Source organism: Crocuta crocuta, unplaced genomic scaffold, assembly GCF_008692635.1.
Source record: "Crocuta crocuta isolate KB4526 unplaced genomic scaffold, BGI_CrCroc_1.0 scaffold172, whole genome shotgun sequence".
Taxonomy (NCBI): Eukaryota; Metazoa; Chordata; class Mammalia; order Carnivora; family Hyaenidae; genus Crocuta; species Crocuta crocuta.
The window spans coordinates 3,616,609-3,637,070 of NW_027528872.1; the positions used below are offsets into that span (position 1 = coordinate 3,616,609).

At 41.0% G+C, this 20,462-nt stretch overlaps 1 protein-coding gene across 1 annotated transcript in view; it reads left to right on the forward strand.

The window, feature by feature from the left end:
* Positions 1 to 19,379, forward strand: part of PRDM10 (PR/SET domain 10) — a 107,803-nt gene extending 88,424 nt beyond the window's left edge. Inside the window, exons 15-23 of the mRNA XM_077756537.1 lie at positions 829 to 1,008; positions 1,853 to 1,963; positions 3,138 to 3,338; positions 4,011 to 4,154; positions 4,551 to 4,721; positions 6,417 to 6,557; positions 9,657 to 9,828; positions 13,600 to 13,703; positions 16,368 to 19,379. Coding sequence (XP_077612663.1) covers positions 829 to 1,008; positions 1,853 to 1,963; positions 3,138 to 3,338; positions 4,011 to 4,154; positions 4,551 to 4,721; positions 6,417 to 6,557; positions 9,657 to 9,828; positions 13,600 to 13,703; positions 16,368 to 16,568 — 1,425 coding nt within the window. The 3' untranslated portion in view covers positions 16,569 to 19,379. The remainder of the gene's footprint in view (positions 1 to 828; positions 1,009 to 1,852; positions 1,964 to 3,137; positions 3,339 to 4,010; positions 4,155 to 4,550; positions 4,722 to 6,416; positions 6,558 to 9,656; positions 9,829 to 13,599; positions 13,704 to 16,367) is intronic.
* Positions 19,380 to 20,462: the final 1,083 nt, after the last annotated feature.

Here is a 20,462-nt window from a genome sequence, read left to right on the forward strand (position 1 = left end):
GGGGGGGGGGGGGTGGGAGGTGAGGGGTGCCGAGCTTTGGAAATCTGAACTCAGCGCAGTTCCTGACCCTTGGTGGGCGCTTCAGTTAAATGCGCTGAAAAATGTAGTGGTTAAATAAAAGTCCCTATATGGACACGTGGGGAGGAGGTACTGCTCTGGTGGGCAGCAGTTCAAAATCTTTATAAGACCAATAACGGTTTAATCATATGTGTAAGAGAAGAGAGTCACGCTGGATAAGGAAGCTGGCATTTGTTTGACTTTGTTTTTACTCAGGATGGGCTCTGCCTGGTGTTCTCTCTATGGACTCCTATCAACATGTATCACTGGATGAGGTCATCAAACTAAGACCTGTGACCGAGACCATTTGCTGCATCCACAGTGGGCAGTGCAATGGTTTACTTGAGCCTCTAAGTCCACAAGATGAGAAATTTTTAAATTTCTGTGGGATCTAGAAGAATCTCATAACACTTGCTAAAATGTGTGGGAATTGAGCATACATGTGGTTTTGGAAATCCAGTATTATTTACGATCCATTATCAATTCGTCTTGTGGTTCTTAATACCAAACTTACTACATTATCCTTTGCTCTCTTCCACATACACATGAAGTCTTTCTTCTCAGAAACCAAGTGGGACACACTTATTTGCGAGCAGACAGAGTAATCCCTGGTCACTTTTGCCATGTCCTTGTACACTACAGCACCCTAGCAACGCGGGTGCATCGTGGCAGGTTGTGCTTTCTGGTAACTCGTATTGCTTTTTTAAATCCCTTTATTGAAAAATTTTCTACCCCCACTCCCCTGCCTTTTAAAAAATTTTCTCTAAATAGCGAAAAGACAAACTACGGGAACATATGCAGAGGATGCATAATCCTGAGAGAGAGGCCAAGAAAGCTGACCGCATCAGCCGCTCCAAGACGTTCAAGCCTCGTATCACGTCCACGGACTATGACAGCTTCACGTTCAAGTGCCGCCTGTGTATGATGGGCTTCCGGAGACGGGGGATGCTGGTCAGTGCCAAACAACTTCCAGACCCACCCGTTTCTGTTTGTGGGGATGGCTTTTGTGCAGTATTCTGTACAAGATTTGTCACTAGGTTTTGTCGGTGATTAGGGGAAAAGCCGGAAGCGTGTAATGCCCAGTTTGGAGTTCTCTCTTTTCCAGGCTCCCTCTGTCCTCCTTTGCCACAGCTCATTTCTGGTGACCTCTTGGGAGAGGTCTTTTTCTATCACGTTTCATTACTAGTTTTCTTTTGCTGTGCCCTGCTCAATCTCTGCTCTTATATTTCATTTCCTTCTTCTCTTTTGTGTTCCTGAACATACTTTCTGGTAAGGTCTTTCCTTCTCTCCAGCTGCTCTCCTTTCCAGATATGAAACAACAATAGAAGGAAACTGCCCCTCAAAGCAGGGTGTGTGAACCCAGGTTAGCAGACACATCAGGATAGCCAGTTCACTGCCCTCAGTTCATTTTGGCCTCATTACAGTTTTGTATCTTACTGAGAAGTAAGCCTAGGGCACTAAAAAAATGAAAGACAGGCTTGCATCAGGAGAATTCAGCAATGGAATTCGTGCCAGTGTAATTTTCAATTTTCCATCACCGAGTCTTCCAGTCAAAGAGTGTTAATGAAATCTGCAGTGACCCAATTCCCTTTCAGTAATTTGCTGAATTACTGTTAGCTCCTGTTAACGGTGGCTGTTAAGGCTTGTTGTCAGATGGGGCTGGCCACATGCCCTATTGTTTTGGGGCACTGCTTCAGAGAATGCCAACTTCTAGCAGTCCAGACCAGAGGCTATTTGGTTAGTGTCTGTCTGTAATGGGCTCCCCTTTTCTCATTTGCTTTTTTTCCCCCTTTAGGTAAATCACTTATCAAAGAGGCACCCAGACATGAAGATAGAAGAGGTGCCGGAGTTAACTCTGCCCATCATAAAACCCAACCGCGATTACTTCTGTCAGTATTGTGATAAGGTAAAAGGAGACGTGTCTGTCCAGGAGCCCTGCGTACAGCCCATTTGCCTGCATGTATAAATACATACTCAGAACCTAACAGTTACTCTTAACAGATGGTTCCCTTTCTCTCAGTAGTTTTCCATTCAGATGAGAAAGGGCTAGAAACGCAGCCTCATTTTAAGCCAATTTTTTTTTTCTGAAGCATTAGTTGACTTTGTGTTTAATGCTTTTCCTTCTTTCCATGATTTTTGTTATAAAGGTAGAGGCTTACCAGGAGCTTAGTATATGAATTCATTTTAAATTCCTAAGCTCTAAAGTGGTAGTGTTCATCATCCTCCTTGTAAAATATACAGGAGGTTTTGGATTTCTAGAGGATTGAGTAGGCTGTAGGGAAGTTTTGTGTTGGAAGGCTCTTTGTACTATTTCATTCTTACTTTTGTGCAGTTACAGAAAGACAGAATATACGTGTATTGTTTCATTGTAATATTGTTCCCTTATACAATGTAGTTGTGTCAGCTTAAAACTAGGAAGCTTTTTAAAGCGTAGATTCACCATTACAGGTACTAGTCACCAGTAGACTTGCTAGTTTGGAGGATTCTTTGGCATCTAATATTAGTAAACATATGAAAACTTTTGCAGAAAGGCAAATGGGTTAAACGGGCCTTTGAAACAGTTCTTTTTCTGTGACCGTGTACCTGTCTCTTAAACTTTAGGGTAAAGCATATTTTTTTTTCTTTTTTCTTTCTTTCTTTATTTGTTTATTTATTTATTTATTTATTTATTTATTTTTTCTAATAGTTTATTGTCAAATTAGTTTCCACATAACACCCAGTGCTCATCCCCACAAGTGCCCTCCTCCATGCCCATCCCCCTTCCCCCCCACATCCATCAGTCCTCAGTTTTTGTCATCATTCAAGAGTCTCTCATGGTTTGGGGTAAAGCATATTTTTATTATTACTATCTTAGATATATACATTCCAGGAAGATATCTAGCATATCTATATTGTGTTTTTATTTTATTTATTTACGCTATATCCTTAGTATCCTTTAATATATCTGTTACTATATTTTATTTTGGCCTACATGATTGCTTTTTCTAATTTCTCATACCTAAGTGTAGAAATGTTAGTTTGCTTTAAGTAAGAAAGTGGAGCCATATACCACTTTCATGGTGGAGCATTTGAATTTGCAGGTTTATAAAAGTGCTAGCAAGCGAAAAGCCCATATTCTGAAGAACCATCCAGGGGCTGAGCTCCCACCAAGCATTCGCAAACTCCGTCCAGCTGGCCCTGGAGAACCAGACCCCATGCTGAGCACCCACACCCAGCTCACCGGCACCATCGCCACCCCCCCTGTCTGCTGCCCTCACTGCTCCAAACAGTACAGCAGCAAGGTATGGCGAAAGGCTTTGACTGCGTCTGAATCAAGGTCATTATTTAAGGAATCTCTTAAGGGAAGGTGGCAATTCGCTCCTTCTGAATTGATGGGGTGCTAATGGAGTTGTTTTCCTAGGTCAGGTGGCTCAGGAGCTGCTTCCTGAGGATAGGGACAGCAAGTCCAAAATGGAAAGAGAATATGCGGAATTTCCGCAGTTAGTGTGTCTCATACATAGCTTGAGCACTCGAACGGTTTCCTCTTCCCTTGGTCTGTGGCGGGTCTCATATTTTAGTATTCTGTGCTCATAGTTTATGAGCTCAGGCTTCCAGAAACACTACATAGGAACTTATGTGATAGATCTTGGAAAGGGGTCATTCTTGGTTGGAGGGGGGAGCTTGTGATTGATTGCTGTATGTATCAGTGGATTAGGGGATGCTATCAGGTATTCTGACCTTGCTTGACGTTGTGGGGAGTCACATGAATCTTCGATTTCTTCCCGGTCTCTCCCTTTTTCTCTTTCATACCATTGTGCTGCTTTGGGAGGAACAGGCACGGAGTCAGCATCACTCTATTTTTTTTTTTTTTTAAGGCATTAAAGACTTTCGGAACCTTTGGAGGGTTTACCTTTGAGAAAGACTGAAAACAACAAATTCTAGTAATTATTTTTGGTTTTGCCATAATTTTTCAGACCAAGATGGTACAGCACATTCGAAAGAAGCATCCAGAGTATGCCCAGCTCCCTAACACCTTACATACACCACTGACAACAGCTGTGATCAGTGCTACCCCAGCTGTGTTAACCACAGACAGTGCCACTGGAGAGACCGTGGTGGTAAGTGTCTGACTGATGAGGGCAACTCACCTCCTTCAGTGCCTACCACAGCCTTCAGTACCAAAGCTGTGTCTATCTTGCTATTTAATTGGCTGCAAATGCAGCCCGTTTTTCTTCAATTTTCTGCACAGGCCATTATGCTTACGGTTGGTTTGTCTCCTAGTCAATGCTTTCCAAAGCTCTCTGTACAAGGGGTGGCAAGAAATGTTCAGTGAGTGCTGCTTCTCTACGGTAAGAGGGTAACTCCACTGGGCCTGACACAGATAGGTAGATACAGATATATAGGTAATCTTCCAGTATCTTCTCACCTTTGGATTTTTTTCTATCTGAGCTCAGGGCTAATTTGTACAAGCAGTAGTGTTACAAGCTAATGTGTTTTTTTGGTGACTTTTCTAGACAACAGACCTCCTCACCCAAGCCATGACAGAACTGTCCCAGACCTTAACAACAGACTACCGAACACCACAAGGGGACTACCAGAGAATTCAGTATATTCCTGTGTCACAGTCTACATCTGGTCTTCAGCAACCGCAGCATATACAGCTGCAGGTGGTGCAAGTAGCTCCGGTACTGTATCACACTTACTTCTCTTTACCTTCATGTGCGCCATGTTGCCGCTAGCCAATATGGCAGGCGGGCCATCACAAACACCCAACTCTCAGAGCTGGGGCTGGACCCCATGTAATGTGCTTCTGCACATAAGTTCTGAGTCTAAGGCATTTGTAAATGTCTCCCTGCCACCTGGCTATAGAGGGCTCTGGGTTTAGCTGTAGAAGAGATTTCTGTCCATAGCAGTGCTGCTGTAGAGATTTTAGGCTCGAGTGTACACCATCATCCCATGCCATTGCCGGACAGTGCTATGCCAACTCTTTGGGAGCCTCTTCTGAATCCTTGAGCACCAAAGTTGACTATGTGGTGAGGAACCAGTTGGATAAGTCCCTCTGTGGGCATCGAATGACTAATAGGAGTGGGAGGTTATGAAGATTAATTTTGAGTTTTGAGTGTCAGTTAATACATTATTACTATTGAGGTATAACTGTTCCTTCTACCAGATAATTAGTAGCTCATTCTCACCGATTAGGGAGCTAAAAGAAGGAATACTCCCCAAACTATTATTTTACTTGATTATGCTTAAGTATACTCAAGGAGCAAATGAACAAACTTGTTGCTTGGAAATCATTTGGTCTCTGAAAGTTTAGAACTAATACCAGAGCGGGAAATGGGGAGTTGCTACTGTCGTTGACTGTTCTTTACCTTTTTATTTTTTCCTTGGGGAAGGTTCTTAACTTCAGGCTTTGGAGGAACCTATGAATCCCTGAAGTTGCCTGTAGAGTATGATGTATATGTACAGTATTCTAGAAAAAGGAACCATACTTTAGCCAGATTTTCAGAGATGTCTGGGATACATAAAAGGTTAGGAAACACTATTCTAGTGGGTCGATCGTGACAAGCTAAAAGCAAATTCTATTCTTTGATCTCTTTTAACTGATTAAGGGTTAAATTCATTAAATTTAATTGAAACTTAAAGGAAAAAGACTTTTGATTCCTAAATACTTCTCATTCAACTTATTCTGAGGACCTATATTCCTTCTATCTCCTTCTCTTCTAGAATTAAAGTGTTAGGGGCTTATGTTTTATAAGCATAGTATTTATTAATTTATTTATTTAGAGACTACACAGGAATGTACATGAGCAGGGGAGGGGCAGAGAGAGAGAGAGAGTCATAAGCAGGCTCTATGCTCAGTGCAGAGCCTGATGTGGAGCCTAATCCCATGACCCTGGGATCATGACCTGAGCTAAAATCAAGAGTTGGAAACTCAACTGACTAAGCTACCCAGGCTTAAGCATAATTTTAAAAATTGTCTTCTTTTCTGGGGCGCTTAGGCAGCTCAGTCAGTTAAGGGTCTGACTCTTGATTTTGGCTCAGATCATGATCTCATAATTCATTTGAGTTCAAGCCCCACATTGGGCTCTGTGCTGATAGTGTGGAGCCTGCTTGGAATTCTCTGTCTCTCCCTCTCTGTCTGCCCCTCCCCGTCTCATGCTCTGTCTCTCAAAATAGATAAGCATTAAAAAAAAAAAACAACCCACTGTCTACTTTGCTAACATTTAGCAGCTTGGCTTAAGTGTGGGCTCTCTGGGAGTGAAGCTTGGGCTGTGAAGTTCCATCTGCTCTTCTCCTGAGATATTGTTCTCGCTGCATATTTTCTCTGGAAGGATCTCCCTTACCCTCGATCAATATGCATCTGGTTCTCCCTCCAGGCCACATCCCCTCACCAGTCTCAGCAGTCCACCGTGGATGTCGGCCAGCTCCACGACCCTCAGACCTATGCCCAGCATGCCATCCAGGTGCAGCACATCCAAGTCACGGAGCCCACTGCTCCTGCTCCGCCGTCATCCCAGGTATGCTCTCTGACCTCACCGGGGGTAATACAGCCTAGGAAAGTTTCATGCAAAGGGTAAGATTTTAATAAATATTTTTTGAATGGATGTAGCTCTGCTTTCTCGATGATGGACTTATGTCATTCAAACACAATAAGATTCCACAAAGTCACTGTTCCAAAATTCAAGAAACACCTTGGCAATTGGATACTATCAGACAGTCCTTTGGAATAGGAAGCAAAGTCCCTAGGATGTAAAATCACAGGGCTCCGTTTGGTCAGGGGAAGCTAATCACTGAAAGCAAGTGTGTCCACAATGCCAATATTAAAACTGGAGTTCAGGGGGCACCTGGGTGGCTCACTCTGTTAGGGGTCTGACGTTCACTCAGGTCATGATCTCACGGTTTGTGAGTTTGAGCCCTGCATTGGGCTCTGTGCTGACAGCTCAGAGCCTGGAGCCTGCTTCAGATTCTGTGTGTCCCTTTTTCTCTTACCCTCCCCTGCTCACCCTCTGTCTCTCTGTCTCTGTCTCTGTCTCTGTCTCTCTCTCAAAAATAAACATTAAAAATTTTTAAATAAATAAATAAATAAAATAAAACTGGAGGTGAGGTGCCTGAGTGGCTCAGTAGGTTAAGTGTCCGACTCTTGATTTCGGCTCAGGTCATGATCTCACAGTTGGTGAGTTCAAGCCCCACATCAGGCTCTGTGCTGTCAGTCCGGAGTCTGCTTGGGATTCTGTTTCCCTCTCCCTCTGCCCCTTCCCTGCTTGCTGTCTATCTCTCTCTCAAAACAAGTAAAAATAAACTTAAAAAAAGAAAAAAGAAATAGAATATGAAGTGAAGGTATCTGAACCAGGAAGGATGCATGTAGGTCCACCTGTGACATCCACTGGTTCCTGGACAAGTGTACAAATGAAGGCTTGCATGACATGTGTCTAGGTAATTAAAAGTTTCACATCAAGCTAACAGGCTGTTAAATAAAATACGTTCTTTGCAATGACATGCGTGGAGCTACAGGGGATTCTCCTGAATGAAATAAGTCAGTCAGAGAAAGACCAATAGCTTATGATTACACTCACATGTAGAACTGAAGAAACAAAACAAATAAGCAAAGGGGAAAAAAAAGGGAGGCAAACCAAGAAACAGGCTCTTAATTATAGAGAACAATGTGATGGTGACGGAGGGGAGGTAGGCGAGGGGATGGGTGAAATAGGTGATGGGGACTGAGGAGAGCACTTGTGATGAGTACCAGGTGTTGTATGGAAGTGTTGAATCACTGTATTGTTCACAGTGTCCACATAGAGTGAAACTAAGATTACACTCTAAGTTAACTAATTAGAATTTAAATAAAAACTTAGGGGGGCACCTGGGTGGCTTAGTCGGTTGAGCGTCCGACTTTAGCTTAGNCTCTCTCTTTCTGCCTTTCTCTCGGTCTCTCTTTCTCTCTCTCTCAAAAATAAATGTTAAAAAAATTTTTAAATAAAAACTTTAAAAAAGTTCTATTTTCCAACTTGATATATACATATACTTTCATAATAACAAAACTGAAAAATATATGTAAAGTAACAATTGATCCTGAATCACATGGATAGAGCCAATTCAAAATTGCTTGCATTTCTGCCAAATGCATGGGTGGCACTGGCCGTTGCCAGGCTGGGGTGGGAAGGAGGGCGAGAAAGGATTTCTTACCTCCTTTGCTGGCTCTTTGCCCTTTGGCTTGCTGCAGAAATCCATAGGATAAACACAGACTTTCTCTGCCGTCTGGTTTACTGAGGGGCGTTGGTGGTGGGAGGCTCTGCTGCTTGTCATCTGACGGCCTCTTCCCCGACTTCTAGTGTGAGGTCCAGCCACTGTGAGGTTTCTGTTACTTTTCCCGGTCCCAGATAGGCTGCCTCTGTCCACAAGGGGCCCAACCTTCCCCTCGCCCAGCATCACACTGCTAAGTTTCTCAAAGAGGCTGGAGGGACTCCTGGGAGTTCGTTTTTAAGAATAAGTATATGGGGGCACAGGGACAGCTTTCCCCAAGACAGCTCCCCCTTTCTTCTCACTCAGCCTCCAGCCTGCACCTCACAGGCCTTCTGTGTACCCGCATGGACACCCGGACCCACACGTCTCAGCATCTTCCACATCCTTGCAAATGGTATCCCATGGCCACCCTCTTGGTCCCATGTGCCCAAATACCATTAATGGAGCCCATATCCAAAAGATAGGACCCCTGCAGGGTGACAGACCCAGGGGAAGACACTCATGCAGCCCTGAAAGTGGGTACAGGGCCATTTCCACAGGGAATGGGGGACTCTGGTTCCCAAAGTGTCACCTATAAGGGGATACATATTCCAGGTCTATGGTCTAAGGATGGGTCTTGCGAGGGTCTAGGACGATGTGGTTATATGGATAAGTTATGAGCATTCAGAAGAGGGAAGGTGTTTAGCAGGGAATCAAGGGTACTTCTGTGGATGTAGTTGGGGAAGGCATTGTTATCTGAATGTGCTTTCGTTGTGAGTAAAGACACAGAGGTGGGCAACGGGTATACTTAAGGAAAATTGTTTAGGTTAGTAACAGGAAATGATGTTTGAGAAAGGAGTTGAGAAGGCAGTTTGGAACTGGCAGATGGAGGGCTTAAACACAAACGATGGAACTTGGGCTTTATCCCGTGGACAGGAGTAAGCCTCTCCACTGGATGTCTGTCTGTGAACCTGTGTTCGTCTCCACTGACTGCATGGGATTTCCCAGTGTTCTCACTAGAAATGATAATTTCTGGGTTCTACTTTAATTTGTGTTATAGCTTCACTTTGTGACATAGGCATGTCCTTTAGCTTCTCAATTTTTTAAATCTTATGTAATGAAGATAATTATACTTTCATTCATTTATCTTTCTAGTACGCTTGGTGAAATTAATTTTGGGGATATTCATGTAGATAATCCCTTGAAAACTGATTAGGACTGCATTGCTATGATTGCTCTTCATTAATCCTATTCTTACTGAAAATACCATTATTTTATCAGTGATACTTTCAGTGTTATAATTCATGTTAGCCAGATTTATTTTCTTCAGTTATTTGTGTATCTTAACTATATTGAAAGTTCATTGTTTTCTACTCCTGCTTTGTCTTTCTCTCTAGGTATCCGGGCAGCCCTTGAGCCCTGCCTCCCAGCAATCCCAGCAAGGACTCAGCCCCTCTCATATACAAGGCAGTTCCTCCACACCCGGCCAGGCTCTCCAGCAGCAGCAACAGGGCTCCTCTGTACAACATACCTACCTACCCAATGCTTGGAATTCCTTCCGTGGCTACTGTAAGAAATGGGGATGATACTACATAGCTCATGGGTGGAGAAATCTACAGCTGTGGCTCATACTTTCATCTTCTTTAGAATAGATTTTCTGGATTAAAGTATCATTAGCCATTTTCTACATTCTGTAGTGCATGTACTTGAATGAGTTTCATGGCCAAGTTCAAGGCAGCATTCTGATCTCAGAGAGCCACGCATTTCAGAGACAGGAATACTGCCAGAGGTAGTAGAGGCAGGTAGACTAAAGAGCAGAATAGGTGGATGTAGGATATGTTGACTGCCTTCATATCAATGGATGTGCTAGATCCTGGGTATACAAAAAATTTATATTGACATACATATCAGTAACACCACACAATAATGTTAGCCAGTTTCATTAAGCTCTCACCATGTTCCAGGAATGATTCTAAACCACATATATATTGCATTCAGGACTTACAGCAACCTATAAGTACAATTATTTTTTCACTATTTATTTATTTATTTTGAGAGAGAGAGAGAGAGAGAGCTAGCAGAGGAGGGGCAGAGAGAGAGAGAGAGAGGGAGAGAGAGAATCTGAAGCCGGCCCTGCACTGTCAGCACAGAGCCCAATGAAGGGCTTCAACTCTGGAACTGTGAGATCATGACCTGAGCCAAAATCAAAAGTCAGACGTTGAACTGACTGAGCCACTTGGGCACCCCTATAAGTACAATTGTTATCTGTGCTTTACAAATAGGGAAATTCAGACACAGAGTGACTTGCCTAGCTTCTCAAGTACCTAGAGGATTGAAACCCAGGCAGTCTGGCTTCAGAGTTTATGCTCCAAACCACCCTACTATGCAGCCTCTCCTTATAAGGTGATCTTTGGCTGAAAGAGATCATTGCCTAGTAGAGAGAGAGATACATGAGTAGTTGCTTTCAACTACTGATTAGTGCTACAGAAGCAGTGAAAGGCTGGCTGCTCAAGGTAACAGATTTGGTGGGGACAGTAGCGTTGGATATGAGCTTGAAGGTATGAGATCTTTATTGCTAAAGATCTGGAATAGAGGAACAGTTCAGCCTCAGTAGTAGGGACTACAAGCGGCAGGAACAGAGAAGAAAGGGAGACCAGTGCTGATCATTGTCCTACTGTTGATTTCCTTCGAGTCCATCTCCATTGTCATTGATCTTTGGCCATGTTATATAGATTTGGTATGGAATCAGGCCCAAACTCTACCTTTTAGTTATTTTTACAATCTATTCTCTTAAATATTGGTGGTCACAACAAGGGCTTTGTCTTGTTTCTAGTCAGGGTCATATTCCTACTCATGAAATACCAGGAGAATCCTGGTAAGTACACTGGCATTTACACTGAGTTCAATTCCTGTCAAAGAAATGTGGAATCATGAAGATTGCCATGGTAATAATAGTATAAGCTAGTATTCTGACCTGAAGAAAAGATTCTGGAATTGAAAGGTTTTCGTAGTTTAAAAATGTTTTTTTTTAATTAAAAAAAATTTTTAAGTAGGTTCCGTACACATTGTGGAACTTGAACTTCTGACCCCGAGATCAAGAGTCACACGTTCTATCGACTAAGCCAGCCAGATGTCTCTGGAATTGATGTGTTGTTTTTTTTTCTTTTTTATGGAAAACATTTAAAATATGCAAAAATAGCATAGTATAATGAATACTTTTATAGCCGTTATCCAACTTCATTATCAACTCAGAGTCAATCTTGTCTCCTCTGTAACTGCATCATTCTTTCCTAGACCTCCAACTATATAATAATTCATATTATTTCAACCATAAGTATTTTTTATTTTTTTTCTTTTTTTCTTTTTAATGTTTTATTTATTTCTTTTTTTTTCTATTTTATTTTATTTTATTTTATTTTACAAATAGTTTATTGTCAAATTAGTTTCCACATAACACTCAGTGCTCATCCCCACGAGTGTCCTCCTCCATGCCCTTCCCCCCCTTCAACCATAAGTATTTTTTAAAACACAACTCCAGTACTGTTCTCAAACTTAGAAACAAATGACAGCAATTCTTTAATAACCATCCAATATCCAGTGTTCATGTTTTTGTTATTGTCTTATAAATATTTTTATAGTTTCTTCAAATTGGGTTCCAGATGAGACTCATGCATTGCAATTTGTTAGGTCTTTTGAATTTCTTTTTTAAGATTTTAATTTTTAAGTATTCTCTACACCCAATATGGGGCTCAAACCTACAACCCTGAGTTCAAGAGTCACCTGTTCCACCGACTGAGCCAGCCAGCCGGCCCTGGAGGTTTTTTTTTTTTCTTTTCAGGGTTTGTGTTTTCTCTCTTTTAAGTTGCAACTTATATGTTGAAGAAACTGTGTCATTTGTTCTGTAGAATTTCTCACATTCTAGATTTTGCTGTTGACATTCCTAAATTATCATTTAAGATGCTTTCCTCTGTCCCTTTTATTTCCTGTTGGCTGCAGGCTCGATCAAATTCAGGTTCAGTTTTTTTCCATAAGATACTTATGGCTGGCGGTGTGTACTTTCATCAGGAGGCACATAATGTTGGGTTGTCTGTCTTTTTCCTTCATTCTGCTATTTCACTAGGAATTACAAAGTTGTCATATTCTGATTCTATCATTCTTCATTCACTTACCAGCTAGGAAACTTCTGTAAAGAAACAGTTTTTGTCTTAACAGATGATTCTGAGGTACAGTTTGCACAGGAAGGTGCAGTTTACACTTAAATATCCAGTTCATCTCCTTCATTTACCAATTTTCAAAATAATAAGTTATTTCCTAGTATTATCCAAGGTGACTAATAAGAGGTATGTGTATGTGTGTCTTAGTGTCATTGTGTTCTCATGGATTTTAACACATTGGGTATGTTTCAAACCATTGTTACCCTTACTGATGCTAAGATTATGCCACCCTTGGCCAATGGGGGCATCTTCAAATTGGCCTCTGTGTCTTTTCTATATGACTCCGTAGTCATTTTAAAACATTTTTTTAATGTTTATTTATTTTTGAGAGAGAGAGAGCAAGCGCATGCACTTGCATGCATGAGTGGGGTAAGGGCAGAGAGAGAGGGAGACACAGAATCTGAAGCAGGCTCCAGGCTCTGAGCTGTCAGGGCAGAGCCCGACCAGGGCCCGAACTCACGGACCATGAGATCATGACCTGAGCTGAAGTTGGATGCTTAACTGACTGAGCCACTCAGGTGCCCCTTGAGAGTCTTTTATAGCATCTTGCATGCTGGTATGATCTCATGTTCTGGGCTCATCTTCGAAGGTTTCCTGCACCAGCTCAGGAGTCAGCCAGAAGCCAGAAGCTTTGGTTCCTTTTAAAGGAAAATATTATATAAAGACCATCAACTGGATGCTAGGGTGAACTTTGTTTTTAATTCGCTTTAATAACTCAGTGATGAAATAGAATTCAAGTTAGATTATATTGTAATTAGTAGGCAATAGTGGATACATTTGCCAGTGATTCAAATCTGAATATAAAAGATAAAAATATTGAGCTAAGAGGTAAATCTTTGCAACTTATTTCAAGATTTTTAAAAAATCATTGAATGTTTGTTTTATGGATATCCAAAGGGTTGTTTTGGGGAGATGCATTGATTATTTCTGTTATTTGATAATTCTCTGCAAACCTCCTATGATCATTCTTATCAGAATATCAAGAAATCATATCATTATAAGATTCTTACAGCAAGCAAATCCATGAAAATGTCTCAACGGGGAATGTGGCCACTGGTTAAGTATTTGTTTCAACAATGTATTAAAATCTGAGACCACTGAAATATGGATATTTCCTGTTTTTCAGCATCGGAGATTCAAATGATGACACTTCCCCCGGGTCAGTTTGTGATTACAGATAGTGGTGTGGCCACTCCTGTCACCACTGGCCAAGTGAAGGCTGTTACGCCGGTAAGTTATCTGCTCACAAGCGCTTTCCTGTCCATCATACTGCACCACTCTCCCCTCCCTCTATTTCCTACTCCTCCTCTTTCCATATCTGAGTTAGAAGTACCTCCTCTATATTCCCATAACTCCTTGTGCTATGTTATAACCCTTATTTTAATTATTGGTTTACTATCTATCTTTTCCCAGCAGACAGTGAATTTCTTGAAAGATGTGTCTTGGTGTTTATCTCTTTATACTCAGTGCCTTGCACAGGAGGCTGCACTATAGCAAATGCTCAATAATTACCTATGCAGTTAGTAACTGTAATGAAACTCCAAGGTCCATGTACATACAGATTCACAACTGATCACCTTTTTATGTGCTTTACGGAAAGTATTCATGATTATTGGTTCTCAGCTGGGTTGGGAGAAAATAATAGAATGAATGTTATGGAGCTCTTTTAAACTATTTTATTTTATTTTTATTTTTAAATGTATTTTTAAGCTTATTTACTTATTTTGAGCGAGAGAGAGAGAGAGACAGCAAGTGAGCATGTACATGAGCTGGGGAGGGGCGGAGAGAGAGGGAGAGAGAGAATTTCAAGCAGGCTCTGTGTTGACAGCGCAGAGCCCAATGTGGGGCTTGATCCCTCGAACCGTGAGATCATGACCTGAGCCAAAATCAAGAATTCGACATTTAACCAACTGAACCACCCAGGGGGCCCACTTTTAAACCATTTTATTTTAGTTTAGTTTAGTTTAGTTTAGTTTTCTTAAATTTGTTAAAAAATGTTTATTTTTGAGAGAGAGAGAGACAGAGTGTGAGTGGTGGAGGGGTAGAAAGAGAGGGAGACACAGAATCCAAAGAAGGCTCCAGGCTCTGAGTTGTCAGCACAGAGCTCGACACAGGGCTTGAACCCATGAACCATGAAATCATGACCTGAGCTGAAGTCGGATACTTAACAACCAACTGAGCCAGGTGCCCCTGAACTATTTTAAACATTCAGCCCCCTCCTGGTGAAAAACATTGCCATGAATTATCTTGTTATATTTAGATTAGGCAGGTCAGTGTTGATTGTACCAGCTATCTCTGTTTTTATCTTCATTGGTTTGTTCTGGCTTGCCTCTTAAGTAATTAGAAGATTATGTAAATTTAAATTAAGAATTATATAAAAAAAAAAAAGAATTATACTTGTAAGTGGCTAGGGATATTGGGATGTTTCCAGGGAAGATTATTTCCCAAGAGGTCTCAGAGAGCAGCAGGGTAGTCTAGTGGCCTCAAAAACCTGATTTTTTTTCCCCAAAGCATGATCACAGCTTGCCCATTTCTTAGCACACAAACTCACATTAACTCGACTTAGGAGAGATGTATAAATCCAGAATAATGCTACCATCAATGAAGACAATAACTAATATAAAATGGAATAGTCTCACTGGCATGATCAGTGAAATTTTTACTCCCTTTGGGACGCACTGACTCTTTACCTTTCTTTGCCAGGAACTCGTTTGAGAACCTGATTATAGCCAAGGATGTTCCCCTCTCCCTGCCACAATACACACAGACACACAGACACACAGACAGACAGACAGACACACACACACACACACACACACACACCCATTTAAGGTACATTTTCCAGAGTTCATAGAATTTCTAAAGCCTACCTGTGGACCACCTAGTAGTTCATTGATTCTAAGTGGAGAAACAGCCCTTTCCTCTTAGAAAAAGACCCACATGGGAAACCAGATCATTATCAGAGACTGATGAGTATGGACTCAGAGCACATGGCCCCTAGATAAATCAAATGGTTATTTGGCTATGGCTTTTATTCTGGACAGTGCTTGGAAAGCCTACTGCCTGGGCTTTCCTCTGTGACTTCTTTTTTTCTCAGCCTACGTAGCAGACCAATCACCCTGCAATGGACACTTTCTTTCTTTAAAAATGTTAACTTAAGGGACTAGCTCGCTCTGGGTCTGTGAAGGTTTCATGATCAGAGGAAGAATAATGACAATGCATATTTTCATAAAGCTAAATTTATTCAATGTAAGGGACTTCGTTCTAAGACTGCAATCTTCTTATAGTTTTGGGTATTAAAATTTCTCTCATTTGACAGTTTGTGTCTTAAAAATGACTTTACTTGGTAAAATAAAATTTGGGAATACTTATTACTTTTACTTTGCCGATCTATGAAATTCTCAAGTCTAGGAACCACTGACCCTGACTACTGGTCTTGGGAGCCATTCTACCTCTTTAAGGAAACTTTATCTCCTCTGTGATCTATTTTGTATTACTCTTAAATATTAATCGACAGACAAAAAACCCCACAAAAAATAATAATTGACAGACAGCGATCTTACGAATTTCTAAATTGTTAGGAGCAACACAATAGCATGTGTTTCCTTTGCCACACAGGTTACTGTCATGATGTAAATTTCTGTACCTGATGCTCTTCACTATATCATTTGGTAGGACAACCAAAGCACTCCCTTAAATTACCTTTGTAGTCTCCTACTCTGATCCATCCCCTCTAAAGCACTTACGTAAAACATCTAACATTGGTGCCTATTTTGGTGTCACCTTGTAACATTTCCTTTCCTATTCCTTCTTTCTCTTTCCATCAAGAACCTCCCCACCACCTTTAAACCTCAGATTTCTAAAGATCTTTTTTTTTTTTTTCCCCTGTTCTAGGGTCATTATGTATTATCAGAAAGTCAACCAGAATTGGAGGAAAAGCAAGCTTCTGCTCTCTCTGCGGGAGTCCAGGTTCAGCCAGCCACACACAGTGACTTGGACCCTCAGACCACCAGCCAACAGCAGCCCACACAGTACATCATTACAGCTACCACCAATGGGAACGGGAGCAGTGAAGTGCACATCACTAAACCTTAACTTTACCCTCGAGCTCGAATCCAGCAGTCACATCATGTCTTTTCTCATTCAGAAGTCTGAAAGCTTCCAACACTTGGAACTCTTTTTTAAGATTTATCATTCACTTGAGAATTTGGAAACCACAGTTTTGACACTCTACACACCCGGGGGCTTCTTTTATCAAGGTCATCTTTACCAAATTGACTCTTCAAATCCTAGGAGCTTCTACCATGGAATGGATACCTTTCAGGGGAAAGTGGATTTCAAGGTGGAGAACCTTTGCCTTGCTCATGAGTTGGTGTTTTGTTTTTTTTTTTTAAAACACATTGGTGGGCCTTACTTTTCCTTTGTGGAAATATTAAGTGGTGTATCACATTTGTACCAAAGGTGGAGAAAGGATGTGCCAAATTCATGGCCACTGGACTGCTTAATTCCACACCATGGCACCAAAGAAGAGGGGCATTTCATTAGGTCAGAACTGCTTCGTCTTCTGAGTTTGCATTTCCAGTAACTTAACAAAGGGAGCCTATTGAATATGAAAATAAAAATGGTGAAACAGAGGTTTGACAGTGATGCTCTGAAGGAAAAACTGTCGTCTAGATTTTTCTTATCGCTGATTAAAACAAAACAAAACAAGAAAACAAAACAAAACAACTTGCCTCTTTGGGAAACCTGTTGTCAGGCTATTATTGGTAGTGCTTTGTACAGATACTGGCCTTCAGCAGCTTAGGCCAGAACCTCCTGTTCAGAGAGATACTACTTTCTTACTCTACAATGGTAGACTCCTGTAAGAGAAAAGGTTTGTTTGATGGCAGCAGAATTTGAACTCCAACATTAAAGCTTTGCCTCCCATTCTCTGGTTGTGGTGTATTAAGAAGGAGGTATTCAAGATATCAGTACCAAGAGAAATTACTGAGATAATTATGTATAAAGTGGAAAGCACTGCAACCTTGTCCTGCCTTGCAGGATCCATTTACAACTCGCTGGTGAAGGATAAATTCCTTGCTCTTACCAAGTGTACATTCAACTCACATAATTCAGTGTATTTTAGTACTTCTCATGCTGTCTTAAAATGAACATTCTTAAAGGGTGGATGGAAAAGTGGCCCTCCTTATTTCTTAATACTTTTAACTTCTGCATATTTTAAGTCATCTGGACCTTTTGGTAAGATGACCGACTTCACACTTAGGGGAAAAATAGAAATGTGGGGACCATTTTTATGTCAAGGCAATTATAAGGGATATGGAAGAAATCTAATCTTTATGTATCTTACACTGTCATTTGGGAGAGGGAAAAAAATCTGCTCAGTGACAGGTTTTTCTTTTTAACGTATGTTGCTGTTTGTAGTCTTGTTACTATGAATTCAATGGGGAAAAATTACTTCCCTTCTTTTTATTGTACATTCCAATTGCACACATACAACATTGCAGAAATCAGAATGTATTTTAGCAACTTTTTGTGACATACTAAAGCATTTTTAGAGTAATTATTGTGTGATAGAAATTATCACTCCAGAACAGAAAGACCTAACTTCGATTTCAAATGAAGTTAGCTAATCTATTTTATTTACATTTCTGGGTAAAAACTGGTCTGTAAATTAAAAGTATAGTAGCTTCTTTACAGTAAAGATACTTTCCTGGAAAGGAAATAATTCTGTTGAAATAACTTTACTAATATGTAGATTTTGCACTTTACTTTTGAGACCTCATTCATTCAGTTATCCCTGAAAATTTGGGCACTGAGAGAGAATTTGAGAAAATTACTTATAAATGTGTAGGAGCTAGGGATGGACTCTGTCTTGGTAACAAAGCGGTAATGTCGATGTTTTCAATAGAAAATATTGACCCTGAGTCACAAAACTGGGACTCTGGGTCCCAAAGTCCCACAGTGTAATGATTGTAAATATCCTATTGTCCAATCCAGAAAGACTATGTGAAGAATATTAGACTTTGCCAAAGGTCCAGTTTAATTTTTACACCTTAAATTTGGCCCTTTTGGGTCCTTTTTATTTTGAACCAGCCAGGTACCTCCCCTTCCCTCAGGAATAACTTATTGATTAAAACAGAAAACTGTCACTGAACAGAATGTTCATTTTATGCAGTTATTTCGAGTTGTAAAATACACAGTAAAAAATACTTTGGAAGGACCTGTTTGTTTCTTTCCCATCTAAGTTTTTTTTCTTCCTTTTTTGGTTCTTATATGGAATAAGTAAAGGATCTGAAACTATTTTGTATGCTATCAACCAGAGATGCAGGTGGCGGTAAAGCCAAACAACGCTTCTTTAAGATCAAGTATTCTGCACGTTCATTCCAAGTTGATAGACTTTCAAAAGGACTTGGATTTGAAGAGATGGTAGATTATAAGCCATCTGAAGACCAATATACGGGGAAAAATGTATGTAGCCAATGTTTATATTGTGGCCTCTCTCAAGACCCATTGGCACACTAGACTTCAATCAGTGCAGTGTGAAAATTTCAGAGGAGGTTACATATAGATTTTACATTTTTATTGTTTGATTTGTGCCCACATAAATAGACATTTCATCATGTAAAATTCCTATTATTCTGGAAGAACCTATTGTTTTGATCTTCTTGAATTGTTTTCTGATTGGGAATTATCCTTTCAAAAAACTTTCAAGATATCTAGGGCTAAAAAGCACTTCATGAGATGCGAAAGCCGACCCACAGGTTGAAAATGTTGACCCTATCCTGTTATTTAAATGTGAACATTTATTGTACATTCAGTGAGTTATAGTGTTAATAGTCTTGTGCTACTCAGCAGGTGTAAAAATTAATAAATATTTTTTTTTAATAAACACTTTCCTTGTTTGTATGTGTGAAGCTACTGAAATGGTTAAATTTTTTTATTTAAAAATTTTTTAATGTTTTATTTATTTCTGAGAGAGAGAGAGAGGGAGAGTGTGTGTGTGTGATCAGGGGAGGGTTAGAGAGAGAAGGAGACACAGAATCCGAAGACAGGCTCCAGGCTCTGAGCTGGCTGTCAGCACAGAGCCTGACGCGGGGCTCGAACCCATGAGCCGTGAGATCATGACCTGAGCCGAAGTCAGACGCTTAACCGACTGAGCCACCCAGGCGCCCCCAATTTTTTGTTTTAATATTACAATTTATGGTGTTTTGACTCTGGTCAGAGACTCAACATACGGGAACATTAGGGTGACAACTATGGAATGGTGTATTCCTGCCCTTTTACTTGGTGGTTTCTAATTCAAGAACCTTTCTATGGTCTAAGTGGCAAGGACTAAGGGTAGGTGGGCAGCCAGCGGGGCAGCAAAGATTGGGCTTTGTTTGAAAACCGCTATTTTGCTACAAGGGAGGAACATTAGTTTGGCCTGCCAGGTTTCCTGACATATTTCCATCCAGTAGAGAGAACTGACTATGGGCTCTGCAACATTGATGGGAGTAGCTGTGGATTAAGTAGTAGTCTGAAGCTGTTCTACATAAGACCTAGAGAATAAGAAAGGGACCTACATTCTTAAGAACATTATCGAGTTTAATTTTAAATGTATTTCTTCAACGTGTGTACTTTCTTTCCGAAAGTCAGTGGTCCAGCGACAAGAAGAAGATATAGGGACCTCGCAGGGGCACAGGCTCCGAGTCTGCGTTCTCTTCACTGAAACTCAAGAAATTGATTTTCCCAGCTGTAAAGTGGGAATAGTGCACAAGAGCACAAAGCTGTAGTACAAAGATAGGGGCTAGAAAGTGCTTAGCACAGTGTCTGGAGCAGGGACTCTAAAAACGTTGGCTAATAAAATTGCATTTACTCCTTCATTCATTGGCCTCGGCTCGCGGCCAGGTAGACTAGGACGTACAGTCCGGCAGCTTCCAAGCTAGGTGAGACCCAAGAGGCCGCTTGCAAACTGCAGCCCAGTACCCAGCAGCGCCGGCCCGCGTTGCC